The sequence below is a fragment of the Curcuma longa genome, chromosome 10 (assembly GCF_044706935.1).
Source record: "Curcuma longa cultivar G26 ecotype Majalengka, Jawa Barat chromosome 10, ITB_CL_G26_1.1, whole genome shotgun sequence".
Lineage (NCBI taxonomy): Eukaryota > Viridiplantae > Streptophyta > Magnoliopsida > Zingiberales > Zingiberaceae > Curcuma > Curcuma longa.
In genome coordinates this window covers 7,840,712-7,856,000 of record NC_133870.1, presented here as the reverse complement: position 1 = coordinate 7,856,000, position 15,289 = coordinate 7,840,712, and the positions used below count along the sequence as shown (strand labels likewise).

Below are 15,289 nucleotides of genomic sequence, written 5' to 3'. Positions count from 1 at the left end.
TGAACTACAGTGGTCAGATTATCAAAATTCGAACAACTTGGAGTATCTGTTAACTCTAATCAGATATTTCTCCATTTCAAGTAATACACTAGTCCTGCTTGTTTTCTTATGACCAACTTGCTATGTTTGTGCATATACAATCAAATCATGTTCCTTGTTAACAGTCAGTATGGTCCTGTTCTTAGTGTGATGATTCCTAATCATATATATGGCTTTGTGAGCTTCTTTCGTTCGAAGACTGTCACTCTTATTTTGACAAAAGAGTCTAAACATGTCATATGTGGTTCACCTGTTACGGTGAAAAGATGCCAGAAAAGATTTGATTCGGCATACAGGTAAATGGTTTTACTTTCTCTTGGTATCATTTCTATAGTTTGTTTCTGTTGTATATCTTTTACTTGTTGAATTTTGTGATTTATTTTGCCATACATCAATGAGTTTTTATTTTCCCTCTTCATCTCAATAGTTGAGCATTTGCAGAAAGAATCCTGAGGAGTTGGAGCCCAAGCGCAACAAGGAAACAAGTTGGTGGAATTTCAGTTGTCGAAATGTGTCTCCCTACTAATTTCAATTCTTGTTCTTAACATAATGACTCCATCCATTGCCGTGCCAAATATATCTGAAAATATTGTACTTGTTCAGAGTCAGCCATTCGAAGAACTTCACCATGCAGCTGAACCTGAGAAGCTAGAGTCTGTAGAAGGTAAAATCAAACTGCTGCATCATCCCCAACCTACTATCGATGTGACTCCAGTTCTTTTGTACACTAATCTTTGTCGATTGCAGATGCGAATTCCTGTAAGGAGACGACTCAGAAGTGACTGCATGGCTAAGCAGACTACAAACAAAATGATCACAACTATATAGAAAAATTGGTAAGCAATGTATAAAGAAAATGCCGCAGACAATCCTTTCTCTTCTTCGAACGTGAACATTTGCTGTTCTTCTTTTTGCAGCGATCACATCGAATTTCCTGATGGTACTTTCATTCTCCTTGGATAGAATGTCGCATATCCTCAGTCACATAGAGATAGACACTGACGTGCATAGAATTATACAGTTCAAATTCCAGACTGGTACAGGTGATGTAGAATTTTACTTTCTCTAGTCTTCAGTGATTGTGCAATCTTGACTTGCAAACTACCTATGATCGAAACCAAGGCCGCCGATCGATTGTGTGCTCGAATGGATCCGATCAATTAGCAACCACATTGACCATGTTACTTGTGGCTCTTCATCTACAGTTAGTTATTTCCAAACTCATCCTGACCAAATATTGACACCCTGATCAATCAAATCTCGTTCAAATTTTGCTATCTGGGAGTGTTTTCAATCCAGATAGTTTTAACTCAGGAATGTAAACCCTAAACCCTATCTGAAACCCATTCCAATGCTTTACATCTATACAGAAGGAAGCAAACCGAATGAAACAAAACAACAACAATGATGATGATGATTGATCTTCATAGGGTCATACCTCCAACTCAATCTCAATTCGACAAGCTTGGCCTCACTCAGAAAATAGTACGTCTCATTGTGATCAATTGTAATTTCTTGATTTATTTCTTTATAGATGGTCATGGAGTCGACTGTGTGGAATTGTTGGAGTTGTTAGAATGGAGATTCTATTTTTTTTTTGCAGAAGAAAAGAATATAGTATGTCTGAGAAATTTAATTTTTTTTATAATTAATTAAATATATAATTGCTGGTGTTGAAGGATTGTTAAAAATATATAAAATTCAACAAAACAGTCGAACAAATGAGAGACATGGAGATTTATCGAATGATTTTCTTTTGCCCCTGCAATAAATAAGTATCAAATGGTGGGACGCGAGAATGAGAAACCGAAACCGCCTCCTCGTTCGACCGATCCAACGGCGGACAGAGCTCCGGTGTTAAAACCGAGAGGCCGAGATCAAGACACGTCGACGGGCTTGCACAAGAATAGCAGCGACGCGGGGCGCTGCTGCTGCTGCTGCCTCCCGCCCACGCCGCCGAGCCGCTCGTAGCAGTCGATGGAGAAGAGCGAGAGCGCGAGGGAGAGGGACACGAGTATGTTTTCACATCAATTACATTGCCTGAGCATGTTTGGCAATTATTAGCGGAAGAGAAAGCAATGAAACTGTAGGAAAAGGTACTAGGATAGGGAAGCAGAAGGGAGAGGATGGAAGTTCCTGTAAGTTGGAGAAAGAAAAAGGAAGGATAGACCTAACTTAAAAAAGACAAGGTCTAGATGCACAACCTCATTTCTTTACTGGAATTCTCCCATCTTTATCTATTGTGGTCAACTCTTTTTTTCCTACCATAATTTCTTGAAGTAGGACTATATTAGGTTGTAAATGAAGAACTTGAACTTTGCATTGAAACATTCTTCCAGATCTAGGCCTTCAACTTTTAAGAAACTACTAACTTTTATTCACTTATGTCTGATCGAGCTTTACCTTTCTTGTTTCACGGTATTAACTCGTTCCACAGTTGATTTACCAGCCTACTGCAAGCTATTTTCCCTGCCAATGTTATACAGGTATTCTATGACTTGATCTGATCATATTGTTCATCTGTAAATTTGACAGATTAAGGTAGCTGCTGAAGATGCTTCTGAACTCGAAAAGACCACTAGGAAATGGTTATCTATAATGAAAAAGGACTGCATTCGTTTCTGTAAAATAATGGTAAAACTTCTATTTTTCTCTTCTCATAACAACAATCCAAAACACCTCAAACTTGAGACATGATACCATTTTGTGTTAACTGCAGAGATCGACCGACAACAAATCAACTGTTCCAGCCAACAGCACTCAAAAAAGGAGGAGAATTACATTTGCTGATGAAGTTGGTGGCAAGCTCTGCCATGTCAAAGTTTTCAAACAGCAGCCACCATCACCAGCACCTGAAAGCGAGCACGAGCAGGCTGGTTAGTATCAAAGTGAAAGCCCCAAAAGGCAATGGACTGGAACAACAAGCACCCTGATCCTCGAATGGGCCATGGAATTCTTTGCACAAAAGACTTCTCTTTATTTGACAATTTCCATTTGACAGATAGATTAGATATTCATACCATGCTCCACGAGGCCAGTTGGTCAACTTGTTGAGTTTCAGATTGTTATAATAAAACTTATGAGTTCCATAAGTGTCACTGATCATCGGATTCACTAGAATTAAAAGGGATAATAATTTCTTTCTTGTGCTTATCTGCCCTCAAATTTTGTCCCTGACGTCTTAACTCGTGCAGGAGCCTAAGGCAATTATAATAACAAGCAGGAGATGTTCTTGACCTGTACTCATAAACCCAATGCTCATTAACTTAGTGAAGACATTGGAGTGGTCAAAGATAAAGCCAAAGGGCGATAGTTCCTTTGAGGAAGAGGACATACAAAATAGCTTCGGGCTTTGCTCCAAGGGCTCAAGTTCAAACACATATTGCCTGGTACATCCTGCTAAAGTCACAATAACCTCTCACATATGAGAAACAGTTGCCTTTCCTGACAGTTTTTACAATAACAATTGCTGTGACAACCATGCCATGCCTCATCTTTTTGCTTGTTTGTTTCTTTCTTTCAGCCTTATAGTTTTCCGAGGTTTTGGAAGGTCTGCGAGATCAATTTGTTGTTTGCTGATTGTCTGTGGGAGGTGTGCTCGAATTTGGCCTCTCTTTGCATGATTAATTTATTTATGTTTCTGCACTGTTGACTTATCGTGGGCGACATTAATATTTTGGCAGTGATTGCAGAGGTACGAAGACGGTCACGAGAGGGGTTTTGGATGCACTCCATTTCTCCTCATCTGGGCGAAGGATTCTGAACTGGACTGTGCTTCTTCACAGGCTCCTGTGCATGATGAAGGCACCTCTAGCTTTATGCATCATTTTGATTTGCCATTTGACATCACCTGCTGCAAAAAGGATGTCTTCAATGATACTGTGTCTCAAGTGAAGCTACTGTATGAACAAAATCATGCATGACGTGACACCCAAAGCCAAATGTCTCTCAGTTTTGTTTGGTTTTCAACAGGAAGGGCATTGTTGCATTGCATATATTGGAGGAAAGGAAGGTGTAGGGACTGTGACAAGAGAGGCGAAGGTGTAACAGATGGATCTGGTCGTTTGGTTCGATCAGTTCGATTTTCGATCAAATGTCCTAAGGTAAGTAACAACTCGTTTGTTTTTCTCAGGGATATTTTTCGACAATATATATATATATATATATATACCCTTCAATGTGCATGATTATATAGGAATCCTATGAGAGTTCCTGTCTTATTTGCTAGGTGTCCCGTATATGGACAGAGAGTTAGAAATTTCATATTACGAGGTGAAAAATGTATATTTACGTTGAAAGGGAGTAGTCATGTTGTTGTCTCCTATTTACCCTTTATTATTATATTTTTACACCTCTTATATTAAAAAATTAAAAGAGGACTGATGCCGCCCCTCTTCCTTTAAGTCATTATAATAGGATTTTAAACTAAGGGCATTATATCCTTTAGGTCAAATTCGATCTATTGATTTTCATGTTTCACGTAATCACTCATCTTAGATTTCTCGATTTACTTCTTTATCGATAATTATGGGACCGATCATATGGGGTCATTGGAGTGATAGATTTTTTTTTTTGGTTAAAATTGATATCATAAAAGAGCTTCCACCTTATATGGTTGAGTTGGTTACTACTGGCAGACTTACTGAAATAGACAAAGGTCAAATCTCGACGAAGCCAAGATAATACTCTCTCCCGTAGTGGTCAGCTATAACTTCTCGATTTGTCTCCTCACAGATGGTCGTAGGGTCGATTGTGTAGGGTAGCTGGGATGATGAATTTCACCTTATTGAAGAATTGATATCATAAAAGAGTCTTTTGGGACACAGTGTGATAGTAAATAATAGGACGGACTATCATGCAACAAGGATTTAATTTTCATATAGGGCATCTCATATCTATGGTGTTCGAATCACTCGTGATGTTGAGTTATCCATTAAAATTCATTTTTCCTTCTTGAATTTTTTTTTTTTTGATGATGGATGAAAATTTTACATAAACTGTACAGTAGTTGCAGAATTAGTCACCTCCCGGATATCATAAAAGAATTATAATTCACTAGAATTAATTGATTAATTAATCTCCAAATAGATAAATAAATGGATAAGATGAGCTTAAAATTAGAGATGGATCGTTGGCCATTGGCTGTGTAGCTAAAGACATGGTCACGTCACGTACAACGTATTGTCATGCAAATTTAACGTTGATTATGAAATTGGTAGTGCAACGATGGGCGATTTGACTCGTCACCGACCACAACCCCAAATAAAGACACCTGACTGAGATGCTCTCTCACACGTCCAATGCTTTGCCATATTTGTTCTGCTACTCACTTATTTCTTTAATAATAATAATATTGAATTTGATGGTCACGTTATACTTGGCATTTTCTTTTCTTTTTTATTTTAAGAAACAAAATTTAAAAAAAAAAAATCTTTTGCGCATCTCCAAGCTCTTTGGCCCTTCCTGGTTGGCCCCATCCGGACCCTTCCTCCCAAAAGATACCTTCCGAGTCAATTAACGTTGGTAATTAACTTAAAAATATAATTTCTCGATTGAGCACCGACGGTGAAGATTGAATCTCAGCGGAATCGGACGGTCGAGACCTCTTCATAGGATACCCATTCGCAAGTAAACGCTAAAGCTTCTTGTCTTCGTTCTCCTCCTATTTATAGAACCCTTCTCCAGCGGAAAGGAGGGCGGAGGAGAATCGACGCGTGACCGTGATGCTACCGCACAGAGAAGAAGAGGGAGGCGCGGCAGGGTGGCGGCGGTTCCCCATCAATGACAACGCCGACCTGCTCGCAGAGGTACTCGGGCGCCTCGACGGCCGCTCGCTGGCGGCGGCCGGGTGCGTCTGCCGCCTCTGGAACGCCGTCGGCCGCCGGGAGGCCGTGTGGGAGGCCGTCTGCCACCGCCACGTGGCCGTCTCCGGAGCGGCCGCGGCGGGCGGGACGCGCTCCGTCGTGGCCGCCCTCGGCGGGTACCGGCGGCTGTATCGGCTCTGCATCGGGCCGGCGCTGGACCGGCTCGCCGGCGTCAGGAGGCAGGGTCCGGCAGTAGTGTCGTCGGCGTCGTCGTCGTCGGCAGCGCGCCGCGTGTCCCTCTCCCTCGCGCTCTCGCTCTTCTCCATCGACTGCTACGAGCGGCTCGGCGGCGTGGGCGGGAGGCAGCAGCAGCAGCAGCAGCGCCCCGCGTCGCTGCTATTCTTGTGCAAGCCCGTCGACGTGTCTTGATCTCGGCCCCTCGGTTTTAACACCGGAGCTCTGTCCGCCGTTGGATCGGTCGAACGAGGAGGCGGTTTCGGTTTCTCATTCTCGCGTCCCACCATTCGATACTTATTTATTGCAGGGGCAAAAGAAAATAATTCGATAAATCTCCATGTCTCTCATTTGTTCGACTTTTTTTTTTGAATTTTATATATTTTTAACAATCCTTCAACACCAGCAAGTATATATTTAATTAATTATAAAAAAAAATTTAAATTCCCCAGACATACTATATTTTTTTCTTCTGTAAAAAAATAAAATCCGCTACCCAACAGTTTCACACGGTCAACTTCACGATCATCTGTGAAAAGATAAATCAAAAAATTACAGTTGATCACAATGAAACGTATTATATTCTGAGTGAAGCCAAACTTATCCAATTGAGATTTAATTGGAGGTATGACCCTATGAAGATCAATCATCATCATCATGTTGTTGTTTTGTTTCATTCAGTTTGCTTCCTTCTGTAGAGATGTAAAGCATTGGAATGGGTTTCAGATAGGGTTTAGGGTTTACATTCCTGAGTTAAAACTATCTGGATTGAAAACACTCCCAGATAGCAAAATTTGAACGAGATTTGATTGATCAGGGTGTCAATATTTGGTCAGGATGAATTTGGAAATAACTAACTGTAGATGAAGAGCCACAAGTAACATGGTCAATGTGGTTGCTAATTGATTGGATCCATTCGAGCACACAATTGAACGGCGGCCTTGGTTTCGATCATAGGTAGTTTGCAAGTCAAGATTGCACAATCACTGAAGACTAGAGAAAGTAAAACTCTACATCACCTGTACCAGTCTGGAATTTGAACTGTATAATTCTATGCACGTCAGTGTCTATCTCTATGTGACTAAGGATATGCCACATAATCCAAGGAGAATGAAAGTACCATCAGGAAGTTCGATGTGATCGCTGCAAAAACGAAGAACAGCAAATGTTCAGGTTCTAAGGGTAGAAACAACTTAAGAGAAAGGATTGTCTGCGGCATTTTCTTTATACATTGCTTACCAATTTTTCTATATAGTTGTGATCATTTTGCAGTCTGCTTAGTCCACATCTGCAATCGACAAAGATTAGTGTACAAAAGAACTGGAGTCACATCGATAGTAGGTTGGGGATGATGCAGCAGTTTGATTTTACCTTCTACCGACTCTAGTTTCTAAGCTGCTACGGCGTATTTGCAGAAATTTTCCTAGTGTGCAAAAAGGATGCTGGGCATCTGGATTGGCCGCCGTATGTACTTACCGATTTAGGTGGTCGGTGGAAAACTTCAGCAGTTTGACCGACCACCCCCAGAGATGTGGCTACTGGGATTATCATTTTTTTTTAGTTTCTCAGGTTCAGCTGCATGGTGAAGTTCTTCGAATGGCTGACTCTGAACAAGTACAATATTTTCAGATTTATTTGGCACGGCAATGGATGGAGTCATTATGTTAAGAACAAGAATTGAAATTAGTAGGGAGACACATTTCGACAACTGAAACTCCACCAACTTGTTTCCTTGTTGCGCTTGGGCTCCAACTCCTCAGGGTTCGTTCTGCAAATGCTCAACTATTGAGATGAATAATTTGTATATAATTACCAAAAAAGAGAGGAAAAATAAAAACTCATTGATATATGGCAAAATAAATCACAAAATTCAAAGAGTAAAAGATATACAACAGAAACAAACTATAGAAATGATAACAAGAGAAAGTAAAACCATTTACCTGTATGCCGAATCGAATCTTTGCTGGCATCTTTTCACCGTAACAGGTGAACCACATATGACATGTTCAGACTCTTTTGTCAAAATAAGAGTGATAGTCTTCGAATGAAAGAAGCTCACAAACCAATATATATGATTAGGAATCATCACATTAAGAACAGGATCATTGATTGTATATGCACAAACATAGCAAGTTGGTCACAAGAAAACAAGCGGGACTAGTGTATTACTTGAAATAATAGAAACATCTTTTGCTAGGAAAATCGACTGTCAGGAAAGAAATGGAGAAATATCTGATTAGAGCTAATAGATACTCCAAGTTCGAATTTTGATAATCTGGCCACTGTAGTTCATCTACTTTGTAGCATCCTCTGCAAGTAGAACTGGATGCTGCCCGCATGCCCTACATTTCAGTCATAACAATTCATTTGTTCACAATCATTCATTAGAGATCTTGCATCAGACCAACATACAAGCAGAAGAACTCTAATAGCAAATAGGCACATGTGTATAAGTTGAAGTTTATGATTCAACCGGCTAAGCAGACTTGTCAAGCCAAAGCCAGCCCTCCCATTAGGCTGACAATACGCAAGAGACCAAGCAGGCAGTACTGTTCTACCATATTTTTCACTATACAATCTGGGCAAAGAGGCAACAGGAACAGGTGCCTCTCAATTTTCTTTCAGCAATTCAATGATCTTGGTTTCCAAATCATTGAGTGGCCCAGGTGCCTCTGGATTAGAAAGACTGGGTTGATCCTCCAAGCCCAAACTTGCAGTTTGGCTAATAGGCTCTTCAATCGAAGAAGTATTTGGAAGTCTGGATTCTGCGGAAACGGTGTCTCCTTGGAAGTCAGCTGATGATGAAACAAAGGAACAGCAGTGGGAAAGGTGGAATGCGAATAAATAGCTCATGTAGTTGGGGGAGAAAGCAGGTACATAAGCTGTTCACCAATCAGGGATGGCGTGGGACTAGCAAGATCCACATTTCAGTGAGGTATGATTTGGCTTCATCGATCAGAGAAATGATCTGGCTGACAGGTCCATTTGCAAGCTGCACTACATTCTCATCTGTATAGTTCAATAACAAATACCCAATGACATTCGTAGCATTGTCCGAATCTATATTTTGAATTTTGTTGGTCGAATCTACAATGGAAATATCAACCAGCCACATCATCTCTATCCTGTGAGGTAAAGAATCAATAATTTCCCAAGTAATTTTCTGAACTTGTCATGCAATAAGAACAATTGGGAAACAGGATAATTGTCTACCAAGAACAAGTACAAACTGGGAAAAAAAATCATGATGTTTCTGGAAAGCAAAAGATTCAGTAATGCATGCAGAAATTTTGGCTTTTCTTTTATCTTTCTCTTTCTTTTTTCTTCTAGAACTTATAAATCCTCAAAATAGCACTAAGACCTAAGCATGCAGTTTGCAATACACAATCGGTTTGAAAGACAACCGATGGGAACGGTTCTTCAATCATACGACACAGCACACAAAAAAACGAAGAACAGCTCTAAGAAATTAAATGGAAATTGATGCATACACGACAATGCCATCATCAAAGATTTACGCACAGCTTTCAACTAAAATCTAAGTCAAAAGAAGCAGCAAATAGAAACAAACGCCATCAAACATGTAGAAAAGGAGAAGAGAAGAGAGGTTGAAGATTGAAGACCTCAGGCTCATAAATGCCTCCCTTTTGAGAGGAAAACCAACCATTCAACATTTCATCTCAAACAACCAGAATTAAAAAAAAAATTGCAAAAACAAATTGCTTACCGAGAACAGAAGCTTACACTTGCATGCAACGGCAGCCCCAAATTTGACGCTCCTCTGCTACTCTACAGCATTGAGGAAGAGCAAAGAAGAGACAGAGAAATGAGCAGCACCTTGTGTTCAACCAGGCAAAGGCACGAATATATATAATCACAGCATATGTTCTCAAAGGAAAAAAGAAAAAAAAAATCATTTCTTGAAAATTTACAATTTTTTTCAAACGCCACACGCAATTTTTATCTTATCAAAATGAACCTTAAAAGTTTCCCAACTCATGCCATTCTCTGATGCATGCTTGGTGAAAATTCTCTATTTAATAAACCTCTAATAGATATCCAGAAAATGGAAATAAGAGCAAAAGAACTTTGCTACTGCTAAGGAAATGGATCGGTCAAATATTTGCAAAAACAGCAAAGTGATGACTTAAAACAAATGAAATGGTGAAACCTGAATCACTCTGAAGGCCATCCAATATTTATTAGTATTAACATTATGAGTTGCAAGCCAGTTCTCATGGACCCATCACTGTGTTCCTTGTTTCGTTGCAACACCGCGAGGGAGAGGGGCACGAATATTCTTTGTCAATATCATGAATACTCATACTGTTTTCAGGTTCACTATCTTCTGTGGATTCTCCATCGGCTTGATATAATTGAGATTTACTAGGCATAGGAGGAAGCTGCTTTTTTTCAAAAACATCTTCATTAGGTATATCCAGTGGAAGTTTAAAAGATTCCATAGGAACACCATGACTTTCAGTGAAACTAACTGTCAGGCATTTGCTATTACTAGTGACTCTGTGTATCAATGTTGGAGACTGCTGGACCACAGAAGCTAATTCACCCAATTCATCATCTTTAACGATGTTGTTTTTGGGACAATCTACGTGCACATCAGAAGAGGCCCCAAGGCATTCAATCAGAGAGAGGGTAGTTGAACTAACTTGATAGTCTTTCTGAAATGAACCAATTGTGGAGGTAGCAGAGACAGAATGATAATCTTCAGTTTGATAATTCAATGAAGAATTTTCCATAATCTCAGTTTTGACATGACAAAATGTACTATGAGACTCAGAGCCAACAGGATCTTCCTTTACGACAATGGTGGAACCATCTTTCATTAAATGTGCCCCTGCAATACCCCAAAATTGTCTTGAGAAACACTAGCAAAAATTGGACAGATTTTGTTTCTTCAAAAAGGAACTAGTTCACAATGCCATGCATAGAATTTGTCAACTAGGTTGACAGTGATTTTGAGTTTCAATATCTAAAAGGTAAAAAATAAAAAATAAATTATCAAGTATGGTGTTTAGGGTTTCAGGAGATTCACCTCCTGTTGTTTTCGAGTCTTGATGTATGGTGTCCTCTGAAACTTTCACTTTGTTTGCTGTGTTGTCTTTTACAGCAACTAAAAAACCTTGTCCAATATCTGCCAGTTGATATGATGAATAGGTAGAAACCAAAGGATCTAAAGATACAGATGCAGATTTTCTTCGCTTATTGTGTTCAATAGATCCTTTTAAATGTCTTCGTTTCAACTTAATAATAGGTTCCTCGAGATCAGGCTCTTCTTGTTCTACAGATTGATCATTATTTGAGTGATCATAATGGACAACTTTTAGAGGAGAAACATCTTTTGGGAACTTCTTTGTCTTCTTTCTGCACCTTTCACGTAGATCCTTCAAAGGAATGTCAATTTGATCATCAGAGGTACCATAAGGATAAGATTTGTCTTGTTCGCCTGATTTGCATGAAAATGTTTCATCTTCTTTTTCCACCATCTCAATTTTTATCTGCTTAGTAAGACTAGGATCAGCCATGTTAACGTGTTTCTGAATATCTGAAGATCCATCCTCCCTTCTAACATCTGATTCACATACTTCACGCAAGAATTTGAGTCTGGAAGATCGTCTTGTGGGCTGCACATTGTGATGTCTGGACACTGAGTTCCTCATTGTTGAAGGGAACGAGTGAATATTTGTAAGTTGCAACTAAAACGCCTGGGAAAAAATGATCAATTTCTTCTTCAACTCCAGATCCACTTGGTTCTTACCAAGATTATTCCTGTAGTTAATTGTGAAGATAGTGTTGGATTGCATCGTACCGAGAACATAGCTAACAGAACAATTTCTTCTCCAGCTCCAGCTCCATTTGGTTCCTGTAGTTCCATTGGATCATGCAGAGAACATAGTTAAGGTTATGACATATGCTCTATGTATTTGATATGCAAACAGGGGAAAAATTGCAATTTTCTCAGTCCAAATTTGAATAACGCAGACATTAAGAAACGAGCAACTAGATTTTCCTTCAAATCAAAAAAGAAATATAGAGAAATACAAAAATGGATCTCTCTGAAAACACATTAAAACCATCACGACCTAAAAAGCACCAAAGTAGAATCCAGTCGAGAGAGAAAACAAGCTCCAACCCCCTAAAAGGATAAAAAATTATAAACTTTGCCTCGATTATATACCAAACAGAAATGCAAAAATCTACGTGAAGATAAACCTCAAGGAAACCCTAATGCCGGGAGGAAGAACAGGGAAACTAACCTCGGCGGAAGCGTGGAAGAGGTGAAGACAGAGTCCTAGCTGTGCACAATCGATCGCCAGATCGCAGCGCAGCGGGAGCGTAGAGAGAGAGTGGCGGGAGGATTTGGATATGGATGATTAATAGAACGGAACAAAAGATTTCGCGCCAGGGTTTGGCGCGAAAAGAACGGAAACGCCGGTTCCGCTCGGAAAAAATTGAACGCCAACGCTTCTCTCGTTAAACCCTACAACCCGATCCGGTTCGAACATTGCCTGACTCAATTGAGCCGGACCGAATCCAGAATGCCCATTTTTGTGAGCTTCTGTTGAGGCAGTATGTTAGCTGCTCATCAGCTTAATGGTACCGTGCCTCTAAAAAATCTCTTAGGGAGTTTTTTAAATATGGGGCCGTTTGAGCTTGATTTCGAACTATAAAAAATTTACCCACTATAATTTTCGTTCCCGGGGCAATGATGTTTGGTAGGCATCACGAACGTATTGTAACCCAAGACAAGTTCGATCTTAAGCTACGATGTATTTGCAAGAATTTCCCTCCAAATGGAGAACGCAATTAAAGGATTAGCCGCCGTATGCGCTTCCCGATTTACCTTGATGGTCGGTGAAAAATTTTCATGGAACCGGACCATTCGCAACCTATTTACCCTAGAGGTCGGTGGGAAACTTTCGAATTAAAGCTCGAATCGGCCACTCGAGCTGAACTTGAACTTAAAAAGACTGAACCAAGATTTATCATTTTTTTTGATGTGCTAACACCCCTATGTGGTAAGCAAATATTTAAAAAAATTTATTTAATTTAATAAATTATTTAAATTTATTTATTTAACTGTTCTTACGGATAAAAAATGAACATTTATCAAACCGTTTCATGAACGTTCTAATTCAATCCAAATAACAAAGAAAATGTAATTCATATAAAATAATTAATTAAAAAATCAATATTAAAAAAAACTACCGCGCAAAAGAAAACATGCATGAAAGAAGTTCATCCTTCTTTTTATTCTGAGATTACTATTTATGGAAACCCACTCATTGCTCCCTCCTCCCTTCCTTCCACTCTTTTCTTCCTCTCTTTCTCCTCTCCTCTTTCTCTTCCTCTTCTCTCTTCCTTTCTTCTTCCTCCTCCTTCGCTCGCCTCCTCCTCTTCCTCGCCTCTTCCTTCTTCCTCGCCTCCTCTTCCGCCCTCTTCTCCTCTTCCTCCCTCTTCATCTTCGCTTCCATCTCGTCGGCGCACGATGTGCACGGAAGCATGATCGACTCGTCCTGAGAGGCCAGCAAGCCCTCGACCACGCTCGAATTCACATTGAACGCCGCCGCCAACACATCGGCGCCGATCACCCGCAGCACCGACCTCTTCCCCGCCAGGAACTGCGGGTGGTTGTTCTTCGTCGCGCTGCTGAATCCCACGAACACCAAGGTCTCGTTGTTGTACGAAATCTGCGCCATCGGGTGGAATCGCGGCACCAGGAACACGTCCCCTTCCTTCACCTTGAACTTCGTGTTCCGGCATCTCGGCGGCGGCCCCGATCTTCTTTCCTGATGCATCGCCGGGGCAAATTAGTTGCACCACGCCTTGCCCTTCTATCACGATGGCGACCTCCGTCGCCCTAGGGTTCCAGTGCGGCCCCATCATCGAGCCCTTCAAAATGCCATCAGCAAATCAACACAAGTCCAGATTTCTCCAAGATTTACAAGAATTTGATCGCTAACCCTCATCAAATTGACCATGAATGGGGCAAAGTAGGAGCCCTTGAGAACTTTGAGGTCCTTGTGCGTCAACGCAGTGCTCCATCCATTCTCGTTCTTCACGTCCGGTTCGGCCTTGAAGAAATTGAACGCCTTGCTTCCGCTCATCTTTTTCTTCTTGCTCAGAAAATCGGATGTTCCTCTGACGCCAAAAAGGGCTTCCATGATCTCTTCCTTCCAGTTTGGCTCCTCCATTTCATTCCTTCCAGACGATGGCACGATCGGAGGAGGCGTCCGACCAGATTTGATGTCTCGAACTGTTTCCTCCGAAACCTTGCATATCCATTACAGAAATCGATCACTCATATGTCAATCCCAGATCTTGTCACAAGTTCAAAATTAAGATACCCCAAAACCCATCTGGAGAACGCTGTCATCGAATCCTCGAACTAAGTCGCTGACATTCGAGTAAGCTCCTGCAGAAAGCCCCTGCAACCAAGAAGCAGTTAACCTCATCAACAATGCCAAAAGATCGATCTACGAACCTACCAAGGGACTGCAACAATCAATCTCTGGAGTGTCAAAGATGGCATGAATCCGGAGCCGCTCTCTCGCTGGATCGGGGTGGCTTTTCACGTAGAAGGTGGTGCCTTCCTCGAGCCTGTAAACGTCGCCGCGGACGACGTCCATTTCTTCTTCGTCACCGCCCTCGCTGATGAAGGTCACTCTTCCTCTACCTGCAGACGAAAGGTCGAAAGCTTCATACCACACACCTTCACGCAGAGCGAAATCAAGAGACTGAAGAAACTGATAAATACCAGTGTGAACATAGAAGGCCATGTCAGTGCGGAGGAGCACAGGGAGGAAGATTGAACCAGGCTCCATGGTGATGAACTGGAGGTGATAAGAGTCGCCGTAGCCATCATGCACGTCGACGGCCGTTATCATCCCCGCCTCGGACAGTGCCAGGATTCCCCTGCTCTCTTTGGTCACGAGCGGAGTGAACTTCGGCAAGTGGTGGACGTCGTCTCCATTTTCAGCCGCTGCAAGGGTGCACAGAATGGTCGTCAGCCCGACCAGAACCAGAGCTCTCGAAGACATCATCTCGTACGCCCTCCTCTCTCTCTGTCTCTGTGCTTGCGAGGAAGAAGAGAGGGCGATAAGAATGGGGATGGATGGGAGAAGGGCGACCGGGACATGCGCGGGTCTCGCGAGGAGGCACCGTGCATGGACGCCACGTCGCGAGTCAGGGCC

General features: G+C 41.4%; 3 protein-coding genes across 3 annotated transcripts; 1 reads left to right on the top strand and 2 right to left on the bottom strand.

Annotated features, from left to right (window-relative positions):
- The first annotated feature begins 5,762 nt into the window (after window positions 1–5,762).
- Window positions 5,763–6,272, top strand: LOC141836760 (F-box protein SNE-like). Its single transcript, XM_074724286.1, has one exon. The coding sequence runs from the start codon at window positions 5,763–5,765 to the stop codon at window positions 6,270–6,272; it is 510 nt and encodes a 169-aa protein (XP_074580387.1).
- Window positions 6,273–10,312: 4,040 nt separating this feature from the next.
- LOC141835585 (uncharacterized) lies at window positions 10,313–11,755 on the bottom strand. The gene is made up of 3 exons (XM_074722974.1): window positions 11,131–11,755; window positions 10,620–10,932; window positions 10,313–10,553 (listed from the first exon to the last, which is right to left on the bottom strand). Exons 1-3 carry the CDS (start codon window positions 11,753–11,755, stop codon window positions 10,313–10,315), a joined length of 1,179 nt encoding a protein of 392 aa, XP_074579075.1.
- A 1,623-nt stretch (window positions 11,756–13,378) lies between these two features.
- Window positions 13,379–15,139, bottom strand: LOC141835584 (vicilin-like seed storage protein At2g18540). The gene is given in 6 exon segments (XM_074722973.1): window positions 13,379–13,861; window positions 13,863–13,988; window positions 14,060–14,368; window positions 14,444–14,524; window positions 14,585–14,772; window positions 14,854–15,139. Coding segments are annotated over 6 exon segments (1,473 nt in total).
- Between the last annotated feature and the right edge of the window lie 150 nt (window positions 15,140–15,289).

Excerpts from the sequence above, each read along its gene's own strand:
- LOC141836760 (XM_074724286.1), top strand. The coding sequence starts at position 5,763 with ATGCTACCGCACAGAGAAGAAGAGGGAGGCGCGGCAGGGTGGCGGCGG.
- LOC141835585 (XM_074722974.1), bottom strand. The coding sequence starts at position 11,755 with ATGAGGAACTCAGTGTCCAGACATCACAATGTGCAGCCCACAAGACGA. Across the intron at positions 10,933-11,130 it reads AGACTCGAAAACAACAGGAG|GGGCACATTTAATGAAAGAT; the intron begins GTGAATCTCCTG and ends GGGGTATTGCAG. Across the intron at positions 10,554-10,619 it reads TTAGCTTCTGTGGTCCAGCA|TCATGGTGTTCCTATGGAAT; the intron begins GTCTCCAACATT and ends TTTCACTGAAAG.